At 54.7% G+C, this 24,398-nt stretch overlaps 1 protein-coding gene across 1 annotated transcript in view; it reads right to left on the bottom strand.

Moving 5' to 3' along the window:
* Positions 1-242: 242 nt before the first annotated feature.
* Positions 243-24,398, bottom strand: part of RASA3 (RAS p21 protein activator 3) — a gene marked incomplete at both ends in the record, with an annotated part of 98,650 nt that continues 74,494 nt past the window's right edge. Inside the window, 15 exons of the mRNA XM_080689163.1 lie at positions 243-318; positions 2,213-2,396; positions 6,956-7,059; positions 8,275-8,483; positions 11,860-11,942; positions 12,593-12,699; positions 15,900-15,973; positions 16,827-16,904; positions 18,298-18,375; positions 19,308-19,414; positions 20,295-20,418; positions 21,067-21,141; positions 21,916-22,030; positions 22,831-22,979; positions 23,559-23,715. Coding sequence (XP_080545289.1) covers positions 243-318; positions 2,213-2,396; positions 6,956-7,059; positions 8,275-8,483; positions 11,860-11,942; positions 12,593-12,699; positions 15,900-15,973; positions 16,827-16,904; positions 18,298-18,375; positions 19,308-19,414; positions 20,295-20,418; positions 21,067-21,141; positions 21,916-22,030; positions 22,831-22,979; positions 23,559-23,715 — 1,720 coding nt within the window. The remainder of the gene's footprint in view (positions 319-2,212; positions 2,397-6,955; positions 7,060-8,274; positions 8,484-11,859; positions 11,943-12,592; positions 12,700-15,899; positions 15,974-16,826; positions 16,905-18,297; positions 18,376-19,307; positions 19,415-20,294; positions 20,419-21,066; positions 21,142-21,915; positions 22,031-22,830; positions 22,980-23,558; positions 23,716-24,398) is intronic.

The raw sequence follows: 24,398 nt of genomic DNA on the forward strand, positions 1-24,398 counted from the left end.
AACAGGAAGGCAAAGGGCTACATGCCCCAGAAAGGCCATCAGGCCACCTGCCGTGGGCAGGCCGCACAGCACCGCAGTTCTGGAGGGAAGGAGCGGTGCGTTCTCAGAGCTCCCTGCCCAGCCAGGTCCATGTGAGAGGAAACAAAGCAGTGCCAACTGCGTGCTCTGGTCACACTGCTCTCTGCCTCCCAAAGGCCAGGTGTCCTGGAGCAGCTCACTGGGCCCTCCTGCCAGGCCAGAATTCAAATGGAATGGGTGGAGATCTCAGACTGCTGCCTGATGTAGTTCTGGAAGCTCTTGTCTCCAATGGGGTGCTCCCTGGAAGAAGAGGTGGGAGAAAAGAAGCTGAGGCACCTGTGACGCTTGTGCTGCTCGTGTGTGCATGCGGCCTTTCAGCCACATAAGTGTGATACGTGTTCACTGTAATAAATACAAAAAATACGGATGAGTAAAAGGAAGCACAGAGTTAGCACATACCCTTGTGGACATGTGTACTGGTTTGTTGTGTGCACAGTCCTGTACTGTATGCTGCAATGCGTGTACATCAGGAGTATACACGTTTTGATGCGTAGAATGCATGTGTGGCATCTGCACATATCCAATGTTCACTCGTTACCCATACATATATGTGTAGGATTCATGCATGATATCTGCATACATGCAACACAGGTATGCATATGTATAGATGTGTAGGATGGGTATCTGCACACATGCAATGTGCACTCATGTGAGCCTATATGTAGATGTGTTGAATGCATGGCATCTGCACACATGCAGCATGCACATGTTGCACAAAGATGTGTAGGATGGGGTATCTGCACACATGCAATGTGCACTTGTGTGTGCACATATGTAGATGTGTGGAATGCATGGCATCTGCACACATGCAGCACGCACATAGATGTGTAGGATGGGGTATCTGCACAATTCAGTGTGCACTCATGTGCACCCATATGTAGATGCATAGAATGCATGGCATCTGCACACATGCAACACAAATGTGTGCGGATATGTGGCTTCTCCATGCATGCAATGTGTACACATGCTCATACATGTAGCATGCACAGGTGGCATCTGCACCCCTGTAGTGTGTATGCATGGGTGAGCATGAGTAGATATGTAGAGTGCACAGCAAGTGCACACACAGAATGTGTACATGTGCTCATACTTATAGAATGTGTACATGTGGCTCTGCACACTTGCAATGTACACAACATGTACATACATCTGCGGGCCACACATAGTGTGCACACTGCAGGCCATGTGCTGTAGACGTCTATGAATTCTATGTGCATGTATATAGAATGTGTATGCAAGTAAGTAGGCCCTGTGCAGGCTATGCATGTGTGCACAGTGTGAAATGTGCAACACCGTAGAGTGCGTGCACATGTTTGTGGAACGTGAGTTCCAGAAGGGCATGGTTCTGTCCACCTGAGAGCTGTAGAAGCCCCACACTGGGGTGTGGCAGGTGCTCAGCCCCCAGGGTGTGTGTGTACCTCCACAGGCTGTGGGTGTGCTCCACACACTGGCTCAACCTGCTGGCTTTGGACCGTGAGGCTGAAGCATGTTCGCTACTTGATAAGTACTCCCTCCAAGAAGGAGTGGAGGAGGCTGGCAAGCTAAGGGTGCTCTAGTCGCCAGGGCAGTGTGTTGGGAACCAAGAGTGAGGTGCTGCAGGTATGTCCTCTGAGCACCCTGGTCCAGCCGGGAGGCTGGCGCTTCTTGTTCTCCCCGAGCTTTTCTAGGTCCTTCCGGGAGGGAGGGCGGCACAACTCTGGTGCTCCCTGAAGCCTTGCTCAGCTCATCCTAGGCTATGCAGGGGCTCTGTCATGGGGGTCCCTGGGTGCCCACTGGATGGGGACGGGACCACGGACACCAGGATAGGGGCTATTCTAGCCTTTCACACAGTTTAACTAAATCTCCTCAAACCCTCCACTCTATGAAGGGGGATGGAGCTTGGCCCACCGCAAGGTGAGGGGCTGAGTACTGGCTGCCTGGTTCAAGCCTTCCATCTCAACACATCCTACCCCGCCTCCCTCCTGGGCAGGAACATGGCCTGTCCAGAGCTGACTGTGTGCCCAGCACCTTGGGTGCATGAGGGGATAGCAAAGGGCTGAGCCAGAAGACAGACGGCTGAGAAGATGGGATAAGCCCCCAGGACCCACAGGGGCAGTGGCCACGCCACCCGCCTCCCACAGCCCTGAGCACTCACTGGCTCCCGTAGCGGGTCTTCTTGAATTTGTCCCTCTTGTACTGCGCATGCTCCTGCTCCAGGGCCCCCACCCCTGCGATGACCTGCTTCAGGGTCTTGTAGGTCTCCTGGGGGTCATCGATCACAAAGGTGGAGTATTCCTCCTGCTCTGGACCATCATACACAGATTTGCTCCCGCAGGCCTCTGTAGCAAGGGTGGGTCACTGTGGTGTGCATCCAGGGAGCAGGCTGCCCTGTCTCTGGATGCCTGTACACCTGATTCCCCAAAGCAGCCCCCTCCAGGAAAGGCTGCCCGTGGATGTGTGTGTGGAGTCAGGGCCACTCTGGGAGGGTGCGCCCTGTCCACACTGACCTTGCAAGCTGCTTGAAATGAAGGTCTCGCCAGCACCTTCAGGGCCCAAGCCCAAGCCTCTGCCCATCTCCAGCCAGCCCTTCTGGGGTGACCTGCTCCTCTGTCCCCTCTCCACTGGCTCACTCACCAGAGCCAGGAGAGAAGACCTTGACCCAGGACACTGGCTAGGCGGGCTCAAGGGTCCTATAGCCCCACAGGATTGGTCTGCCAGCCCAGCAGAAAAATGTCTGCCCTACAGGGAGGGCACTGAACTGGCACACCTGGCTCACCCAGATGCTCTTGGGCACATCATGGCTCTGGGTCAGCAGGGCAGACAGCCAGCCTGGAGTCTTCCAAGGCCCCCTGCCCTGTATCACCCCATCCTCTACAAGGCCTACCTTTCTGGACCATCTGTCTCCTGCTGAAGCCATGCTGTAGCCTCTTACTATCAACAGGAACCATCCAAACACCTGAGCTAGGCCAGGGTCCCAAATCTGTCCCCAACAGCTGAGCTGCTCCACACCTGAGCTCCCACACCTGTCCCCAAACACCTGAGTTGGGCACGCTTCCCTGCCTCACTGCTTATGGGGCCTGCATATACCGCAGGGCTCAACACCCAATGCCCTGTGTTTCTGCCCATTTCTTAAGGACCAATGTTTTTCCCGGCACTGAGGTTCATACACCTAATACCCAAAGCCATGGTTTAGGAGGTAGTCAGGGTGTGAGCAGGAGCTATAAGAGTTGGAGCCGTTCCCTGGATGGCGCTTGCTTGTCCCCACCACCATGGGAGCACATGAGAAGCCAGAGGCCTCCAGCCCAAAGAGAGGCCTCTCCAGAACCCAGCAGTGCTGGCCTCCTGGTCTTGGACTTGCTAGCCTCCTGAACTGCAGAAACAGGGCAGTCGCTGGTGACCACAAATGCCCAGCTGATGGCACTGTGCAAAAGCAGTCCTGACCAAATGGGTGCTAAGAAGTGACCTCTGAGGAGTGCAGACAGAACCCACAGGCGGTGCTGGCAAGGAGAGGACAGCTGCGGAGAAAGCCTTGGTGGCCTTGGGGAAATGTCCAGCGCTCTAAGGTCTCTGGAGCACAATGTTGGTGGGAATTTGATGGCAAAGGCCATGCTGCAAGGTCTCTGAGGGAAACAAGCAACTGATCATGGGCAATGCAGAAAAGGCAGTCCTGGCTGTGGAGGGCCAAAGGACGTGGCTGAGCACCGCTTGTGCTCTGTGTCCTGGGGAAGGTGGAGCTCGCTAGTGAAGAAACCAGTACGTAGCTGAGGCGATCCCTACGCACAGTGTGGAAGAAGCTGCGTGGCTCCTCCTGTTTACTGTAACGTGGAGAAAAGAGACATGAAGGTGGAATTGTTAAGCAAAAAGGAGCCAGACTTAAAGGTTTGGAAAATTCTCAACCTAAGCATTTTGTAAGAAGCATTCTGGGAACCATTAGGGTTTGGGTAAGCGAGCACCCAATGCAGAGGCTAGTGTGGCAGGAGCCAGGGCTCTGTTGACCATCCCAACACCCTGTAGAACAAGGTGGGGTCACCCGAGCAGAAACACTGCAGCTGGGACCAAGGCAAATGGAGAACAGGACAGAGCAAAGGGAGCTGACATCTCAGACCCCACAGCAGCAGACCACAGAGCTTTTCTGGTGTGAATATGTGCTGTTCTTCAAGTCAGCAGAGAAAGGACCTGAAAGAAGACTCTGCCACTTCCCCACAGGAGAAAACCCATGAGCCATATCAGATGTAAAGTTGTGACTAGAGTATTACATAGATTCTGAGGCAGGAGAGGAAAATACAACTGGCATCAATAAGAAAAAAGGTAAGGAAAACTGTATTTGCTCTTTTGATAAGGTCTGTAAATTGAGAGTTTAGGGAAATGCAAGCATGTGTGCTTAACTTCAGCAAGGCTGAACATAAGTTTTATGTTCCTATAAAATTACCAAGATGCAAATTTATGGAACAGAAAACAGAATAGATGACTAGGTGCTCTGTACTGATTGACCATACATGGGCCCCCAAAATGGTAGATCGAGAAACATTCCAAGCATGTAACTCTGGACAGGTGAACAGGGTGCTGAAGATACAAAGCTGGGGAAACCTCAAGTAGACCAGAGGATGGGGGCAGGAACACAAAGATAGCAACTGACAACAGAGACCCCCACTTCAGTCTTGCTTGGACACAGGATATCAGAACTAAAACCACCTTCTGTGCTGGACTCTGTGGAGAGTGGCTGGGGAAGATGGTGGCTTTGAGTTGACCAATGTGAAAGAGAGTCATGGTGAAAAGTGTGTATGAGACACTGGCTCCAGGCTCTTTCTAAGCTATCTCACTCAATAATCCCTAGATCCCTAAAACATACTGTGCTGGGGCCTTACTGGGAGGGAGGCTGAGAGTGAAGAAATGTTTCCACTTGTCTGTCCATTTTCCATCCATCCATTCACTTGCCTATCTATCCATCCACCCACCCACTCACCTGTCCATCCATCCATCCATCCATCCATCCATCCATCTTTCCATTCACCCAACTGTCCACCCACCTGTCCATCCATTCATCAATGCATCATCCATTCATTCATCCACTCACCCACCTGTCCATCCATTCAAGCTTAATCTGTCCGTGCATCATTCATTTATCCTTTGACTCATCCATCTGTCAACTCACCCCTCTGTCCATCCATATGCCTGTACATCCATTCATCGATCCATCTATCTACCTGTATATCCATCCATCCATCCATCCATCCATCCATCCATCCATCCTCTACCAATCCTTCTATTTGTCCATCTCTTCATCTATCCTTCTATATATCTATTTGTTCATACATTCATCCACCTATCCACCCATCGAACATGCATCTATCCTTCCATCCATCTCTCCATCTACCTGACCATCCATCCATTCTTCTACCCATCCTTCCGCCCGCCCATCCATCCATCCATCCATCCATCCATCCATCCATCCATCCATCCAACAAACAGGGTTAGCCCTCTTTGTGCCAGGTTCTGGGGTAAATAAGATCTGCTGCTATTCTCAAAATGAATGGATCAGAGATAGCTATACCTGCAGTGAGAGATGAGCCCAGGCTATTGGGATAGTGAGGCAAGAAAAAGCTCCTGAGAGAAGGCACTCACAGAAAACGTAGGCGTTATCCTGGCTGGCAAGGTGACCATGCTAGCAGAGGAAGGAGAGGTCAGGGCACAGGGTGTGCGGCACTGTGGTATGGTGGTCTGAGCCCTGACAATCTGGGAGTTATGGGGATTGGTTGGCTTCATTCTTCATTGGGTCTTCCATGATGGCCTCAGTCTCTCCAGGGATTCTTGATTTTGCCTTCCTCTGCTCTGGCCACTGCTATAAAGGCTGTACCCACCTGGCTGTGCTGTCTTTGCAGCCTCTAGGGTTCAGCTGTATGGCAGTCTGGGACCTTGGAGCAGGTGCTGCGCATGGCAAGGTTGCCAGGAGGAGGATGCTCCCAGTGAGGGTGTGCACTGTATGCACACAAGTGCATGTGAGCACATACATAAGAGCCTGTGTTGTCCAGAGCACATGTGGGCCTGTATGTTGCGCCGGGGCTGTATAGGGTGCTGTCCAACCAAGACTCCTACACTTGACACTCCTGGGCTAGTCTGGGAGAGCAGAGAGGAAGCAAGCCCCATAGCTGGCTTCCAGGTTGCTCCTCCCTTCTTCTATCCATGCAGGTAAAGGCCTGTCTGGCTTCCAGGTTGCTCCTCCCTTCTTCCTATCCATGCAGGTAAAGGCCTGTCTGGCTTCCAGGTTGCTCCTCCCTTCTTCTATCCATGCAGGCCAAAGGCCTGTCTTACAGGCTCTGCTCTGCCTGGAGGGGCTGAGAGCAGACCTGAGATTCCCCAGACCTAAGGCATGCGAGGCTCCCTCACCTGGTGGCTCCTTGGATCTGCCTCTCCCAGGCCACCAACTACTGCTCCCATGGCATCTAATCTGTCCTACTGTCCTAGCTAGGTCGTTATTTTAATGTTTAAAGCAATTAAATGTCAGAGATAATAAAGCCATACAGATATTTGAAACATGAGATGTGTCTGGAGCTGACAGGAGTGTGGCTTGCACATTCACACATGTCTACGCACATATATGTGCACACATCTGTCTAGAAAACACAAAGAATGAAGTCCTCTGGAGGTACAAAAAGTTACTACAGAACACTGTCTTCTAAAGACTTCAGCAGTTGAGAGGTTCCAAGTTAAGTTCCATCTAAAAATGTTCAATATAACCTGTTATCAAACTAACTTCTCCCTAGACTGCTGCCAACCATCCTTCGTGCACCACAAGGCCTATGTATGCTCAGGACCCAGGTGTGGGCTGCAGAAGGACCTGCACCCAGGAACTCGCAGGCGTCCGGGCCTCCACACCCTCACACGCAGGGGCCGCGCTCACCTTGCATCTTCTCCAGTTTGCCCAGGTATGAATTGAAGAGTGAGTAGATCCGCTCTGTCTCTCGGTCCCCATCAATGTCCAGCTGGATGTTTGCTGGGAGGCCACTGCCCAAATGTAGAAAGAACAAAAATAAAATAAAAAGCACTATTCATACAATAAATATTCATACAATGCTTTTAATCATATTTATTTTATGTTTTGGTGGTACTGGGGTTCCTGGAAACCCTTCTACCACCGGGCTACACTCCCAGACCTATTTTATATTTTTATTTGGAAACAGGGTCTCTTAAGCCAGAGAGGCTGGCTTCAAACCTGCACGATCCTCCTGTCTCCACCTCCCAAGCACGGGGATTACAAGCACGCACCACCATGCCCAGCTCATATTTCTTTTAAAAAGTCCCTGATGAATAAACCTGGAGAGACCTGCACTAGAACCCCAAATGGGTGGCCAGGTGGCTATAGGCTGGCATTGGGCATGGGTGGGATGAGAGAAAGGACTGTCCAGGTCCCTAGCTGGGGGTCCTCTAGACCCCTGGATACAAAGTAATTAAGAAGACAGGGCATAATGACCCGGAATAAGCTCAGGCATGCCTCCCCAAGGGTGGGCTTCTGGGGTACAGGCCAGGTCTCCTCTCCAGGGCTACAGGGCTCCTGCTCCTGTCCCAGGGTGGGGACAAGAAGAGGCCCTTCCTCCCCTCTCAGGAGGGTCCTGGGTCTTGGGCCACATTCCCTGCAGGCCCAACAGGACGCCTTGGCTTCTACACCTACAAAATTGGACACAAAGCCCCCTTCTGTGATGCCTTGGGCTAAATGCCAGAGGCCTTGAGAAGGCCGTGTGCAGCATGCGCTCCTCCTGTCTGGGGCTTGTCACACGAGGCCATCCTTGCTCTTTGTCCTGTGCATGAGTCACATGGAGCCTAACTGGGACACCACGGAGCCCTGGGCACCAGGTACTGTTTAGGCACGCTGCTCTTCCAGGCATGGCAGAGAAAACAGCCTCTACTGAAGTGCAGGAGGCCCAGCTGACAAGGTGTGCTTCAGTTTCCATGCTGGGAGGCAGGTGGAGATGTCAGGTGTGTTGTTGGTGGGCAGGACGCAGCCTTGGGCAGGGAACCCTCTGGGCTCCACTGAGGAGACCCCTGCCATGGAGGCCTGCCTCTGCTTGGAGACCTGACCCTGACTACCACGCCCCCAGGGCAGCTATGCCCTGGCAGGGCTTAGAGGAGCCTCGAGGCCAGTGCCCCCATGGATCTCCACAGAGGGTCAGCCCCAGTGCTGGGCAGGGGGTGGTGGCGCCACGTCTGTGGGCGCAGACCTACCCAGTGCAGGGGGTGCAGCCGGCGGCTATGTCCGAGGAGGCCCTGCAGCACAGCCAGTGGCCGTTCAGGTAGGCAGACGGGTGGAAGACGGTGAGGCGCTTTTGGTTGCACTGGCTCACCTTGGTGAGGATGTCGATCCAGTCCTTGGCCTCCACACAGTTGCTGGCCTGGATGTACAGTGCACGCTCTGGCTGGATGACCTGGAACATCTGTGGGCACAGCACAGGCTCAGAGGCTGTGAGATGTCTCCTGTCCTAGCTCCGCCATCACTGATGCCTGAGGGGTGCTGGGAGCCTGGGAGCAGAGCCGACACAGGTGGGCAGCCCAGCCAGTCTCTTAGCACAGGAGAGCGGGGCTGTGGGCCAAGGGCTGCTGCCCTTGAGCTGAGGGTGAGGGCTGAAGGGGAGAGAGCTGAGGGGCTTGTGCATCTGGCCATACTGCCAGGGTGAGCAGCAGGGAACTTTCTGTCTTGCAGCCTCAGAGGTCTCTATCAGAATGCAAAGGGCCTGCCGGGTGTGGTGGCGCACGCTTGTAACCCCAGAATCTGGGAAGCTGAGGCAGGAAGATCAAGGTTTGCGGACAGCCTCAGCTACCTGGTAAGGCCCTCTGCAACTTAGAAATCCTGTTTCAAAATAAAGAATAAAAAATAGGGCTGGGGATGTAGCCCAGAGGTAGAATGCCTCTGGGTTCCATCCCAGTACTGAAAAAAAAAGTAAGAAAAAGAAAAAGAAATGCACAGGGCTGTGGGAGGACATGGCCTGGTGGCCTTGAGAGCAGGAGGGGAGGCTGGGAATCAGGAGGACCTCTTCGGTGGTCCTTTCCAAGGGTTTCCCTTTTCAGTGGATGTTGGAGTATGGCTCAACTCCTGAGTACACCACTGGGGCCTCATTTAAGAGATGAGAAGGGAAACACCACTTGTACTATACACACATACATTTTGCATGTGTGTGTGCATGGCTGCAATCCCCATGGATGGCACCTAACCACTGTTCTGGGCTGGTCCCTCACAGGTTTACCTGCTCAGAAACCCACACTAGGGACAACTACAGAACAATTTGCCTGTAGGCCTGCGAAATGTCAAGGCCACATGACATTGAGAAGGTAGAGAGAAGTCCCAGGGCAAGGACATCACAGCAAAGCTCTGTGACTGCTCTGGCCTGGGGAAGACCAAGAGCTCTGATGGAGAGCAGCTGCAGGGTGTTACTACTGGCTGGGTCACCCTGGCCTCACACCTGAGCTGGGTATTCTGCATGGTGGTTCTAAAAAGAATGTCCTTGTCTTTAGAGAATGTGTATTGAAATATCTATACAGTTAAGAAAGAATGCTGACACTGTACAAGAGTAATGAGGAGTGAATACAATGACCACATCAACAGGGCAAACATAAGTAGATACGGATGTGTGAGATTCCTTGTTCTAATGTAGTGTGCCTTCCTAGAAGTTGAAAATTAGATCAAGCAAAAAATCTTCAAAAAAGAAAACCAAATGGTCCCAGAGCCTGTTTCTTCTGCCCTTTAAAGGGTATTTCCTCCTTATAAGTTAATTTTCTCAGGTATTTTGTCACAGTGACAGAAAACTAGCAGAAAATTGGTCCTGAAAAGTGGGATCATTGCTGTGACTATAACTGACCATGTGATTAATAAGTCTTTGGAATGGTTTGTGGGAGGAATTTGGAAAGGTCTGCAGATACAAGCTAGAGAAATCCTAGAATATTGTGAGAAGAGATTAACAGGTGGTTCTGGTGAGAGTTCAGAAGATCAGATGCTGACAGGTCTGCGAACACTAAAGACTGCTCTGCTGTTTCACACAGGAATGAGGACACTGCTGGGAATTGGATTAGAGGACATTCGTGTTACTTACATTTGACAAATAATCTGTCTACACTTTGCTCATGCCTTGAGATTTTGTGTGAGGCTGGATTTAAAGTAATAAATTAATACATCTGAAGAACTTTGAAGGCAACACACAAGCAGGCAGTGGCAAGGGTATTGCTGGGGGGTTTAAACCAGATTTACTATGAGAATAGGAAGCAAAAAGCAGAGCAGAAAGATTTTAAAAATTACATTTGGGGAGAAATGTGTGTGGAAAATTAGAACTAAGGAAGGTGCTGACGAGATTAGTGCCACTAAAACGAAGCCAAGTACTTGCACTGGAACAATAGAAAAGATGCTTTGAGGGCATCCTATCAGCAAGACCTCAGCCACCACAGGTTCAGACTTATTTGACAGGAGAGCCTTAGGGCCACCTAAGGAACCGTTCCCTCAGGATTCAGGTCCCTGAACCAGCTGCCCGGGCACTCAGAGGCCACTGTATTCCTGGTCCAAGGGGCCCAGATACTGCTTGAGCCAATGGCAGACCTTGGCATCATCCATGTGATGTGGGAAGTTATGGGTCATGGAGGCTTCCACTAAGACTTCACAGGAAGGCCTGGGCAGTGGGCAGCATGTGGCAGGGCTGGAATCCCTGCAGGAAGCCCCCGAGAGCGTGATGCATGGAGCTGTGGGAGTGAAGCAGAATGAAGGCACCAAGGAGCCCCTGGGAGTCAGCGATGCCAGTGGTGAACCCCAAGGACAGCGGCAGGCAATAAGCAAACTCAAGAGACAGGCCCCAACGTGGGTACAGCAGCACAGCCATGGGGGCGGCCACCCCAGTCCCTTGGCACTCACATCACACTTCCATGTGGCTCAGACATCAGACATGGCGCTATGGATTAAATGTCTGCCCTGCCACATTTCAGTTTTGCTTTGGTCCGACCCTTCCTCTCTGTGGCCCCATTCCTCTCTTTTAGAATGGAAATGTTTACACTATTGTACCATTGTACATTGAAAGTATGGAACTTGATTTGTTTTTACAGGGGCTCACAGCTAAGAGTTGCCTTCAGTTTCAGGCTCTGGACTTAGAATTTTGAGCAATCCCTTGGAGATGGACTGAATGCATTTTGAATTGTGATGCAGGCATGAGCTCTGGGGATGAGGTGGAGAGTTATGGTTTGGGTCTTAAGTGTCCTCTAAATGTCCATGTGTTGAAGGCCTGGTTCCCAGCTAATGGCATTACTGGAGATGGCAGGACCTTGAGGAGGTGGGACCTAGAAGGACGTGAGGTCACTGGGGTCATACCCTCAAAGGGCTTTTAGGGCCCTGCCCTCTTGCTGTGTCTTTGTCTTTCAGCTGCCATGACATGAGCTGCTTTGTTTTGCCGCACATTTCCACCATGATACTCTGTCTCACCACGGGCCCAAAGGGACAGAACCAAGTAGCCGTGGGCTGAAACCTGAGCCAATACACTGTTAGTGTCTAGAGGTTCGCTATCTCAGTGTGTGACTGGCACAGGAAGGTACCTTGACCCCTGGGAACCTGGCAGAGAGGCACCTTGGCAAAGTTCAGCCCGCTTTCCAGCAGGTCTGTCCCTGAGGCCCTGGAGAGGGCACCCATTTGGATGCACAACCATGAATGGGTTCTGGAAGAATAGATATCCTGGAGGCCTGAGGCTGGGGATGCAGGGTGGTAGGAGGAGCCTTGCTCAATTGAGGTGGATACCAAAGAGCCCAGGATGGCATTGCTGGAAGGGGCTTGGGGCAGGCACTCACATTTTTCATTCTGAAGGACTCCTCCTCCAGCCTCTCCACGGCCAGGATGTTCTCGATGGGGATGCTGCAGAGGGGCTGGTCTCCTGCAAAAAGAAGGCCCTGAGAGCTGCAGTGGGCACAGGGCCTGAGCCACCCGGGAGGTGGCTGTGCATCTGTAGGAGCCATGGGCAGGAGGCACTAGCTTCTTTGTTCCCATGGGCTGAGAGAGTGGAAGGCCACAGGCATGTGGGAAGAGACCTGGGTCCCCATATTCCTGAGGCCAGAGCCCAGATTTCTCTCGTAGCCATGAAGAAGGCTTTCGCGCATGCCGGAGCCATGTCTCACTGGGCCCATGCTGAGGAAACCCTCTGCAGCCTCCCCAGGAGCCATAAGGTGTCCACACCTGACGCGCTCTTCTCTCTCAAGTGTTACCTCACAGGCCTGTCTCAGCCTGGGGCTGGAGTGCACACCTCCTGCAGACAGAGGAAGCAAGCTTCCTTCCTTCACACAGGTGCTGGGGCAGCAAGCCCGCAGGCAGCAGGGGAGGGAGGGGCAAGGGCTCTGTCCTTCGCTTTTGTGGGGGTGGGCTTCCTGAAGACAGTCTTCCTCACCTCCTGAGGCCCGCAGGCCACCTGTACACGAGGGACATGCCTCCCTTCCCCGGCTTCCCTGTGGAGCAGAGCACACCTGGCGGGCCTGGCGAGGTGCTCAACCCCTCCCAGGGGAAGTTAGTGAAAGGCAAGCCTCCTGTTACCTTTGCTCTTCTGGTAGGTAAACTCATGGTTGGTCAGGCGAAACCACCTCTTCTTGAAATTCTTCATCCCAAAGCGCTTCCTGCCCTGCGCCCTCTTGATCATGAACCTGTTGGGAGGGCACAGGGTGACTGGTGAGTGCAGGCATAGTACCCGACTCAGGGCAAGATCAAAGAATGACCTGCCTTTTGTGCTTGGGAAACCTGGGCAGACAGGGGATGCTCTTATTGGTAATAAGATTAGACTGAAGAAGGGCACACACAACTCTGCTTTGGGAGGTGGGGTCTCACAGTCCTGTTGGCCGTAAGTCGCCAGGTGACTGACCATAGACTTCCTTAGATCTCAAACGACCAGCCGGCCCCACCCACAACAAGGCTTTCCACAGCCAACACTGTGGAGTGCGGGCAGGCTGCTCTAGAGATGTGCCACACAGTCCAGCGCCATGCAGAGTGTTCCAGGAACCTAGGATGGGTGGGGGAGGAGGATGCGGCCTGGCCCACAGAGGATGGTGTGGCCCAACTCTGGGGAGGGAGAGGGCTGGGGAGGACAGGCCCAGGGTGAAGGCACAGACCTGCCCCAGGTTCCCATCTATGCTGAAAGCCTGGGTCCTTTCCACATCTGGGCAAGCTCTTTGGGGCTGCTTCTCCTAGAGCCTGGGCCTTTCCCCAACTCAAGGGGCTTGAAACTACTAACAGCCCCTGGGGCACCAAGCTCATTGACCATTCCACATCCCACATTGTGAGTGTGGGGTCCTTAATTAACCACAGCCAGCAGCCAAGCAAGAAGAGAGTAAAAATCAGCCACAGTGGATGGAGAGGCAGAGCTCCCGGAGACGGGAGGTGGCCATGCCCTGGGTGGTGAGATTAGCCTCCGCTTGGAAGAACTCAGGCATGGGGACTGCACCAGGGAACTAGAATGGGGGATCCTGAGTGGTCAGAATGCCAACCTGGGCCAGAGAACCACCCACAGACACACTAGGGAGAGTTGGCATGTGCCTTGCAACAGTTTGAAGGGAACAGAGTGGGACCTGCAGCCAGGGCCAAGACAAATCGAGGTCAACGGAGTTCAAGCCATGATGCAGAATACTACTGTGTCCTTCCCAGAGACCACACATGTGTGGGCAAGTTGTGGGGGAAGATGGTGCCTGAGACCCTGAGGGGCCAGCACAGCCGCCACTGGGACTCAGGAGGCACAGGAGCCACCCAGGCACTGCCATCCAGCTCAGAAAATGATTCATAAGACATTCTGGGTCACACGATAGTTGAATAGCAGCAGAAAGTCTTCTAGACATGTTAGCTGTGGAATTTCTTGAAAAACCCTAATTTTCTCAGGATCACACATGCTTACATATTATGTCAATTCTCCGTACAACCCATTTCTAGAAATTTCCAGTTTGGCATGCAGAGGAGCAGGTTTGTGCAGCATGGAGTGGAGAGAGGTCTGTGGTCTCTGGAGCAGGACATGGTATGTGACCCTTGCTCCAAGGGTTAGTCAAGGTACCTCATCACGAGTGACTGTTTCTCATGGCAGCCAGACTGCACCCACAGGGCAGGGGAGGCAGGGGCCTGGTGGTGCGGAGCCTTAGGCTCTAACGTGGCATGCTGTCTCCAAAGCGCAATGGCTTAGCTAATGCAGGCTGAACACGTGGCTGGCTCTACGGGACTGCCTCCTGGCTGAAGACACCGAGGAGTGCCGTGGGAGGGCAGAAGTGCTGTGGCATCTCGGACACCCAGTGTGTGGGGTTATCACCTGCGTCAGCACTGTGGGCAGTCACGGGATGCAGGGGCCGCCCAGGCCAAGAGGACAGACCACCCCAGGATGACCACCAGGGCTGTGGTGGTGTGCAGACTCCCTTGGGTCAAGGGGCAGCAGGTGGCAGCTCAACTTGGGGGTGGGGCTCAAAGGTCTTAGTGGAGCAAGACCCTGGTGTGAGTCTTGAGGCCACACAAGGGACTGGGGCCACCCCCCTGCATTTGCAGAGGTCCAGCAAGGCCCACACCCCTCCCCACCCAGCACTGGCAGTCACCTGCAATGGCTCACCCTCAACACACGTGCAGTCCTGGAGTGCATGGAACTAAGAGGACCGCAAGGTAAACTGCTGTCCGGCAAGCTGCAAGCGCGCTCAGTGTGCACTGTGCAACACTGCACACGCCGTGGGCTGTGGACCTGGTGTGTACTTGCAACACTGCACATGCTGTGGACTCAGTGTGCACTATGCAACACTGCACATACTGTGGGCTGTGTGTACTGTGCAACATTGCACACACCATGGGCTGTGGACTCGATGTGTACTCGCAACACTGCACACTCTGTGGACTCAGTGTGCACTGCACAACACTGCACACACCATGGACTATGGACTCAGTGTGTACTGCGCAACACTGCATACAATATGAACTCAGTATGCACTGCACAACACTGCACATGCTGTGGACCCAGTGTGCATTGTGCAGTATCACACGTGTCACTGGCTGTGGGCTCACCCAGTGTGTACTGAGTAACATCACACATAGTAGGGCTATGGACTCAGCATGCTAAGTGAGACTTTACACAGTACCTTAGAAGGTACTGTGTAAAGTCACACACACTACTGCCTAGGATATGGCTGTATTAATAGGAGGTAATTTGAAGAAAAACAGCAGACAGGGAACAGACCTTGAATGGCCCTGGCCTGAGCCAACAGGAGCCTGCAGGAACGTGGCCAAGCTCAGTGGAGCCAGGCTCCTACTGACTCCTGGGAGCCAAGTTGCAGGGAGGGGTTTGCGGGAATGGGGTAGGTCTATCAAAACCTGATTGAAGGGCAGATGTGTCCAGACGCTCCAGTACCCACTGGGAGGAGTTCAGAAGAAGCACCAGTGCTCAGAGCCAGGGCATTGAGTAGGCACAGATTATGGTGTGTCCACCAAGAGGGCCACTGGGACACTTGGAACCCTCAGCTGAAGGCCCTGGTACCCAGTCCCCATCTCTATCCCCTGGGACCCTGGTTTCCTACTAGAAGAGCCCTCAGAGCATGTGCTGGAAAGGAGGCCAGTTGGGGTGACTGGGACCTTCTCCCCTCCCACCACAGGCAATTCTCTACTCTGCAAAGTCAGGCACGAGTGGAGTCTGTGGGCACTGGGTGGAGGAGGCCATTCTTCTCCCAGGCTGGGGCCACCCCCATGCCATTGGCCAAGAAAAGGTCTAGGCATCTCTGAGCTGGAAGCCATCAGGCACAGGGCCAGACCAGAGCCTTAGGCGTGGTTTCCATGATGTACAGTGTGCTGTGGTGTGCTGGGAAGCCCCTGCTCTTCCCAGCCCAGGGGGCCTTACCCTTCTTTAAGCAGGATGGGCTGCTCTATGCTCTTGGGGTCCCTTCTCCCAGAGGATGAAATCAAATCCAAGAACTGAAGTAGAAAGGAATGAGGCTATTAGGAGGGTAGCACATCAGCACCTGGGTAGCACATCAGCACCTGCCCCTGGACTGGACATCTGGATGCCCGTGTCTCCTGGGCCCAGGGGAGGGGCTTGGGAAGGTCAGTCCTGTGAGCACTGTACACCTGGCTCTGCCAGACCCTGTCTGCTCACTGTGACCTTGTGTGAGGCTGCCCGCAGTGAGCAAGGTGCCAGGCAACCTGTCCACGCTTCACAGGGAGCCTGTGATGGGCTCTGGGGATGGAACCAGAGGTCTGGCCCAGGTGAGAGGTATGGCCCACCAGGACCCCATTGGCTCCACATAACCAGGGCTGCTCCAGGTCTACTTGGCAATCCCCTCCCCATAGGCCAGGCTACTGCAGTTGTAACCCCTTCCCATCACTGTCAGGGCTTTCTGATTGCTGAGACAGACAGTGGGACCACTCTGGACAGACAGCAGCCTAGAAGTATGGAGAACTATGCAGGGTCCAGCAGCAATTCTCCACACCCAGGGCCCAACACGGGCTGCGAGAGAGACCCAGCAATCAGGTGCAGGGCAAGGATTCATATGGTACACACAGGCGTTATCAGGTGGTAGCTCAAAGACATCATCACAGAAACCCAGGGGTGAGTCCCAGACACCAGACTCCGAGGAGAGCCACACCCATGCGTTCAGCCAGCCTGGGCATGAAGCATCTAGGCTAGCGGAAGGCATGTGCAGCACACTGCCTGAATGTTAATGCTTGAAGTCACAAGGGCAGCTTCACAGCACAGGGCTTGGCCTGGAGTTCTGAGCTCCCTGGGAACGTGGCATGGGTGAGGGCCACGCTGACGCATCCCACTTACATTCTTCACGGCATCAGCATACTTCTGCTCATTGAAGAATTCATAGAACGTTGCCATGTAAGACTCCTTAAAGCTGGCCTAAAACAAAAACAGATCACCTGACAGTGGTGTAGAGTCTTGGCTCACGCTCAGACCCACAGCTCCAGAGGCATGGGTCATGACAAGCCCAAACCATGACACTGAGCGAGGAGACTCCAGGGAATGTGTGCAAGGGGTGGCGGGCTGAGCTGACCCCCTGCAGTGTGTCATGAGATCTCCTAGATGTGCAGCTTGTGTTAGAGCCCTGGAACAGTGAGGATCCATCAGGCCCCGTGCACTAAGTCTGGGTCCCATGTTTAGGGAGTTGTGTGCTGGCTTCCAGATGAGGTCCCTGGGACCCAGGCCACAGCTTGGAGCTGGAGCTAAGGAAGGTACTTCCTTCTGTCTCTTGCTTGGGGCCTGAGAGCTGCTGAGGAGGGAGAGAGGGGTGGCCGGGTTTCCTCTTGCAGAGGCCTAGATATAACATGAGGACCCAGTGAGGCCTCTGAAGCCACCTTCAAGGACTTGGGCAATTCACATCATTTCCTGTAGTGTCCCTTTACAGATTCTGAACACAGGGTGGGCTCTTTGCAGACTATGAATCCACAGGTCACCAAGTGACCTGTCCCCCAAGCCAGGTGTGTGGCAGAAAGGACACTGGCATGCCCAGTTTGGCTGGGGCCTCTGCACAGCTCCCTTCCACTGACTCAGAGGCCTGCTCCGCTGCAGGATGGCTCCTGGCTCCTAGAGCCAGAGGCCCCACAGGAGCAGAGATGGGAGGGGCCCCTTCATACGCCTTTATCCCGTGCTGTATGGCGACTGGACAGTTCCACTGGCTCTGAGCATGGGCAGCCAGCCTCCTCTAGCCGGGAGGCACAAAGCTGCTCTAGGTGAAACAAGATGAGGCCTGGTAGAGAGTGGGAGGCTTGGCAGACCTCAGGGCCACCCTGGCCCTCCAGCACCAAACCCATTTTGAGGTGAGTGGTGGTGAAGGGGAAATGCTCACCAATGGGGTGAGTGGGCTTGGCCTCCTGCTGCCCAAGAGAGAGGCTGTAAGTGGGGAGACCTGCTGGCCAGCGCCACCCCTAGGCACACTGGGCACAAATGTCCTGGGATATCCAAGGTCAAGGCCACTTGCCTGTGCTGCAGCTAGGGCCCATGAGTAAGGTCTGACAAACCCTGAGAGGCCCGGCCCCCTTCCAAGTCTGCTGACAGGTGAACTGGTGCCTGCTGGCTGTGTGAGCGGGTGTGTTCTCAAAGAGCAGAGGCGCTGGGGGATGCAGGGGTGTGGGGAGGCCTGCCTCTCCAACTGTTTGGTGTGGGTGGATACTGGCTTCTTCTTGCTCTGTTGACTATATGCCCTTTCCTATGTGTGAACCATTTCACATATGGTTTCCGTAGATATACACAAAAATTAGCATTCCTAAAAAGAGAACGACGAAATCAGACTCACAGACTTTGCCTTGGACAAGCTGCCAAGAGTCTGGATCGTCTTTGAGATAAGCGTCAGGGTCCTGGATGTCTGTGGGTCCTGCCAGGGACAGAGAACAGATGCCGTGATCAATCCCAGAGTTACACAGATGACACAACCAATGGCTCGTCTGAAAGCTGCCTCACTGTGCACGCGCTCGAGAGGACTGGCTAGCACACATGTGTGGATTCAGAAGGGTCCCTGTGGTGCTGAGCTGCATCTCATTCTAGACCAGAAGCCTTGTTTCAGCAGACCCGGGCTTCTACACAGTAGGCGGTGAAGAGCTGTTTGGCGTGGCCCTTTAGGCCAATATCCACAGGCCATCTTGAAATAAGAAGATCCCACAAGGCACCAAGAGCCCGGAGGCCCTTGGAGGGTTGGACTTAGCAATAAAAATGTGAATGAGTCACTGCAGGACTCTCTTGCCCCAAGTGGTTTCCCTCCAACCTGTTTGCATGTTCACCTGCCCATGTGGCCTGTGCCCCAGAGGAGTCGTCCCCAGGAAGCAGCATCCCAGCCACCAGAGGGCCACACATGACTCACAGGCAGATGAATTGTGTGTACAGGATCCACAGTACACCACTTTATTCAAGGTGTGTGTGGGGTAATGCTAGGGACCAGTGGCCACGGCCCTGGTCAGAGCATCCTACCACTTTCTACAAATAATACTGATTCCCCACAACATGCAAATGTCAGAGTAGAGAGGGTTCTAAGGCTCCAGGGATGGAAGGCACATCCACACCCACTCCTCTCCATGGCCAGCATGCCCTGCGGAGACCCCAGCAACAGCAGCGTGCAGGCTGGTTTAGGAGGATGAGTTAGAGATGGAGTGGGCAGTTTACAAGGCCTGCCTGGTCAAGAGGAGCTGGCTAGTTTAGGAGGACTGCCAGCCCATAGGGCCGACTAGTTCAGGACTGGCTGGTCCTACAGGGCTGCTTGGCTTGGGGACGCCTGGTTTAGTCCCAGCCGGCCTGCAGGGTGGGCCTGCTCACCGTGTGGTGTGGCGTCAGCTGGAAGAGGTTGGGGGAGAGGATGGCAGGGGCGAAGAACCGCAGGAAGATGAAGCTGCTCACAGCGGTGTACCTCACGTCCAGGTCGTCTGTGGCAACACAACACGGCCACTTCAGCACAGCCCTGAGGATTTGCAACCTGACCACTCCCCTAAGGCCGCGGCCTGCCTGTCTCTTGATCCATCTCTTTCTGTCTCCTCCCGATGATCACAATGGGTGCACTCATCACGCCTCCTGGGGACTCACTACTGGGTGGTCTGCTCTCCTCTGGGTGCACTCATCATGCCTCCTGGGGACTCACTACTGGGTGGTCTGCTCTCCTCTGGTATGGGAGGACAGTTCAGCATTTCCTTACTTCCAATTTGTTCTTGGGAACTGCCTCCCCCAACTCTCTCTAGGTGGGGACAGGCTATGCTGGGACAGCATGACACGCCCACCAAGTTCACAGTTCCTCAGGAAGCTGGACCTGGGAGCAAGGGGCTCGCTGGGCTGAGAAGCAGCTCTGAACCTGTGCCCCAGTTGGAGACCCTGCCCTGCCCACCAGGAGGCCTATGCAAGGTGGGCCTGCGAGGGTGCTGCAGGTCCATGGAGTGTAGGACGTGGGCTCAAGGAGGTCAGTGGGGGTCCATGCTAGTAGGGTGGGTGGGGATGAAGGGGTTTTGTGCGGGGGTGGTGGTGCTGGGAGCAAGAAGTATAGAGAACAACGCCCATGAAACTCTCCTTCTGTTTCCCTAAGGGAAGAGGGGAAGAAAAGAGGGTCAGCAGGGGCTTGTCTTCTTGAAAGGGAAGCAAGGTGGCACTCAGGACCTGCCCTGAGCCACATGGGGTCGAGCCTGAGAAGATACTGCTGGACAGTGTAGGAGGGCAGCCCCCAGGCCAGGCACTGATGTCCCTTCCATTGCCTGGGGACCCTGGTGGCACCCCAGTGTGGCAGGGTTGGGGCCCATGAATGGGGCCACCAGGGCTCACCTTGGAAGCGTGTGGCAGCCGCCTCTCGCAGGGAGAAGAAGATGTCACACATGACCGTGGGGCAGCTCACCCCAGACTTGGTGATGTCGGTGAAGATGCGGTCCACGTACTGCCGCAAGCTCTCCTGTACAGGATGTGGCATTAGATACAGGCTCCCTGGGGCCGAGGGAAGTACCAGGCCAGGCCCAGGGAACAGCAGAGTGGCCATGCCACAGAGATAGACCTCCATGTCCCTTTAAGATGTGCACTAACTTGGGGTGCAAATAATTATCCTCCAGAGAACCATATGAGGGTCCCACTTTTTTTCCTAGAAGTCAATGGCTGAAATTCATTAGGACACACCTTTGAAGGCAAGAATATACACTCCTGTTTAAGGGTAGGACCCAAGTGAGGCTTGATCTGTGCATGGAAGTTCACAGAAGAGATCAAGTGCCCTGAAGTGTGGTGTAGGGCTTTCTCTGAGAGCAGCCGAGGTTTCTGGCTAGCGACCTGGCAGCAGGCAGGGCTGGCCGGCAGGTGGCCAAGTCTGGGAAGGTGGCCTTGTGGGAAGTCTGGGAGCGGGGTTACTGGAGAGGCCACTGGGGCAGGAGGTGACAAGTGTCCACAGGCTGGTGTTTCACACACTCGGTGGCTACGCTCAGGGACTGGGAGGAGCTTCTGTGCCCCAGTGTTCCGACCTTGCCCATGATCTCAGAATGGTGTCTGTGCGGTCCCAGGCAGAACCCCACAAGCAGAAGCTGTGGACTGTGCTCTGAATGGAGCAGATGCCTACCATGTTGCTCTCAAGGTTTTCTCCATCCTTCAGCTTCACAGGGTCAATTTCACAGGACCGGTGGTTCTGGCATATCTGGAAGAACATTTAAGATGCGGAGACTGTGGGTGGGGTGCGGCAGGGTGCTCAGGCCTGGCCCAGCCTGCAGTGGGAGGCGCAGCGCCCTCTTCAAAGGCTGCTGGGAGGGGCCAGCGAGACGTCCTGGCAACACAGGAGGGGGCAGCCCTCAGCCGCAGCCAGGTAGGCAGGGCTTCTTAGAGAAGGTTTGGTCTGTTTACATGGAACTAGGCATTGCAAAGCTTTAAGAACATCTCTGCTTCAAAGTGCTGCTATGGTCTTGTCCACAGTTCAAAGGAGAACAGTTTTAAGTTTTCTTACACTTACAAAGAGCATGCTTTTTACAAAACTGTTCTGGGGAGTGCTGTCTGACAGGATGTGCTGATGAGGGTTACGTGAGGGTCCAAGTTGTGGGGAGCAAGGGGCCCTGTGGCAGATGGCCAATGCCCAGGCAGGGCCAGCCACGGCCCAGGGATAGTGCAGGCCACAGCTACAGGGTTAGGGACTTGGGGATCCATGGAGTGTGGAAAAGGAGGGTGTCCCTGTGAAGATCTGGGTTTGTCTTGCGTGTCCCTCTGTTTTTAGCAGAATGAGGGATTTTCTTCAGTGTTTGTTTTAGTTTGAGAAGGTCAGGAAGATTCTGGAATACACATAGAAAGTCCTCTCCTCTAATGCCAGTGATCCCTGTGGGAGGCTGTGCTGCCCATGAGCCCACTCTCCCTCACCTTGCTCATGAACCCTGTCCTTGCCACTGAGCTGGCGCGGAGCTGCGGGCCCTTCGGGCCATCTCACCTCCTCTATGGTGGGCTTCAGGGTGACGTGAAGGTAGTGCATGCCTGCCAGCTTCATGGTCTCGTCAATGCACTTGGATGTCAGCGAGTTTCCTCGGAAGATGGTGTTGGGGTCCCTGGAAAACAGCATGGGGCGAAGCTCTGAGTGCCATCCTCAGAGTGGACAGGAGAGCGCCATGGTTGGCTCCTGAAATCTTACTAGGGAGACAGGTCCGCAGCTCTAGGGAAATGACCCGTCCCAGTGCTCTGCTGCCTGGTCAGCTCAGAGCCAACCTCTGCCCTCCTGAAGGTGTTCACAGGAATCTAGGCTTCCTGGGGGAGTACAGACACTGCCAGGCCCGCACTCACTGCATCACACCCTCACCAGGTGTCCAGGAGCAGCCCCCTCTCCCCCTGAGAGGGGCTCTCCAGGGAACCCGGAGAGCCCAGGATGAAGTTGTGTCCCTCGACCCCTGCCCAGCCCCTCTCCCTCGACCCTTGCCCAGCCCCTCTCCTCAGATCTCCCAGAATTAATGCCTTCTCCACAGACTTGCATGCCCATTTTTAGGAGACCCTGAACTCGACTGGTTCCTGGGGAGCCCCACCTTCACAGCCCACAAACTGCACTTAGATGTAGTTTTGGATGGTGACTTCTGCTGCCTGGCCTGCCAGGTCTCCCAGGGCCCAGTGTCCCACAAAGGGGCAGAGGAAGGGGCATGGGGTGGGAAACGGGGCACAGGAAAGGGACAGGGACTCGGGGACAGGGGAACCGGGCGCAGCTGTGAGGGAGGGGCGTTGGAGGGCAGGGGAAGGAGGGCGGGACAGGGCAGGGAACTGAGGCGGCAGAAGGCACAGGGTGGGGCTGGGAGGCTGTGCCAGGGCAGGAGGCGGGGTGTGGGTGGGCCCTGAGCCGCAGGGCTAGGTGGACGGCACTCACTGGGTCCTCTTCACCTCTGCGCTGGCGATGGCGCTGATGAAGGGCACGACCCTGCCATAGTGCAGCATGAGCCGCACCAGTGGGATGGCTGCTTCCTGCTTCTCTCTGCAAACCTCGCCCAGGATGTGGGCCGCAGACGCCGACACAGGCTGAGAGAGACAACGTGTCCACGCCAGCCCCTCTCAGAATGGCCCCACCCCAGGGCAGCCCAAGGACCCCAGGCCCTCTGCACTTCTGGGCAACATGGCCAGGCCACACGGGGGCCACCTGCCCCTCTCTGTGGTTTTACAACCAACCAGTCAATACAGTTCTTTGCTAAGACAGAAAACAGGCATTTCATAAAAACCCACATCAAAGCCATCCACGTGTACAAAATGCCTGGGCTGAGCCCTGCAGGAGTAGGGTCCATGCCTCCACCTGCCAGCCCCACATCCAGCAGCACTGGGGCCCCTGGAAGACCAGGACATGGATGCCACTAGGCACACATCAGAGAGGGACAGCCAGGGTCCCACACCCAGGTTCCCAGCTCCATGTGGGGGGCTCAGTACCTGGCAGGAAAAGGGGCTCCATGTCCCTGGGCAAGAGCAGGTGGGCGCAGCCCAGTAGCGGGCAGACCAAACAACCTGTCCAGGGTGTGTGGGCGGTGACTCCCCACTGAGGACCCTGTCTCTTGAGGCTGGACAAAGGAGTCCAGGGCATTCAGCTGGGTGACCATGGCTCACAAATACCTCCACATCTGCAGACTTCAACAGCAGGTCCCGCAGAGGGCTGTAGTAGTCAGAAGAGAAGACGTGGTCTTCTGTGTAAACCACGTTTAGCCTCAGAGACCCCAGCTCATCCGGCTTCAGGCTCTTACTGCCATTGTCTCGGGGCTGGAGGAAGTACCTGGAGGCACGAGGACTGCAGGTGAGGCCGCGGCAGTGTCCTGGCAGTGTCTAGCAGCCCAGTGCCCTTCCTCAGGGTCCAGGCCTCTAGCGCCCCTTTGCAGGATACCTGAGCGTGTGGTTGCCTGGAGCTGATTACATAGTGCCCCAGGGAAGCATGGGGGGAGGGGGAGGAAGGGAGGGACTGAATCTGTGAGAAGATGCTGGTGAGTGGCCAGGGGCTGCACAGCTGGCCATCCACCTGTGGACATGAGCTGGCCAAGAGCAGCCATCAGAGCACTGTAACAAGATCATGGTGTGACTCCGCATCAGACAGGAGGGCCAGCCTGCCTGTGACCGTGGTCACTCTGCTGTGGTTTCTCAGCACAACTCTCCCACTTTGTAAGGCCCAGACGGTCACCCTCTCTGCCTAGACGTCCTTGGTCAGGCAGCGTGAGATCAGAGAGGGCAGAACCTGCCTTTGAGGCACCTGGCTCACCCATCTTTGGTGAGTGTAGGTGGCCATCCCTGATGAAGGCCAGCCCTCTCAGCAGAAGAAGTTCAGATCTAACCCAGGCCTATGCTGGCACCTCCCTCGTGAGCCAGAGGCAGTTTCCTGGTGTGATGACTGCTTCAAGCGCACATACAGGGCTCACAGAATACCCGACTCTTGTGCACCTATGTCTTGAAGGAAATGTGTGAACT

The sequence above is a fragment of the Muscardinus avellanarius genome, assembly GCF_963383645.1.
Source record: "Muscardinus avellanarius genome assembly, chromosome: 2".
In the NCBI taxonomy this organism is placed as follows: Eukaryota; Metazoa; Chordata; class Mammalia; order Rodentia; family Gliridae; genus Muscardinus; species Muscardinus avellanarius.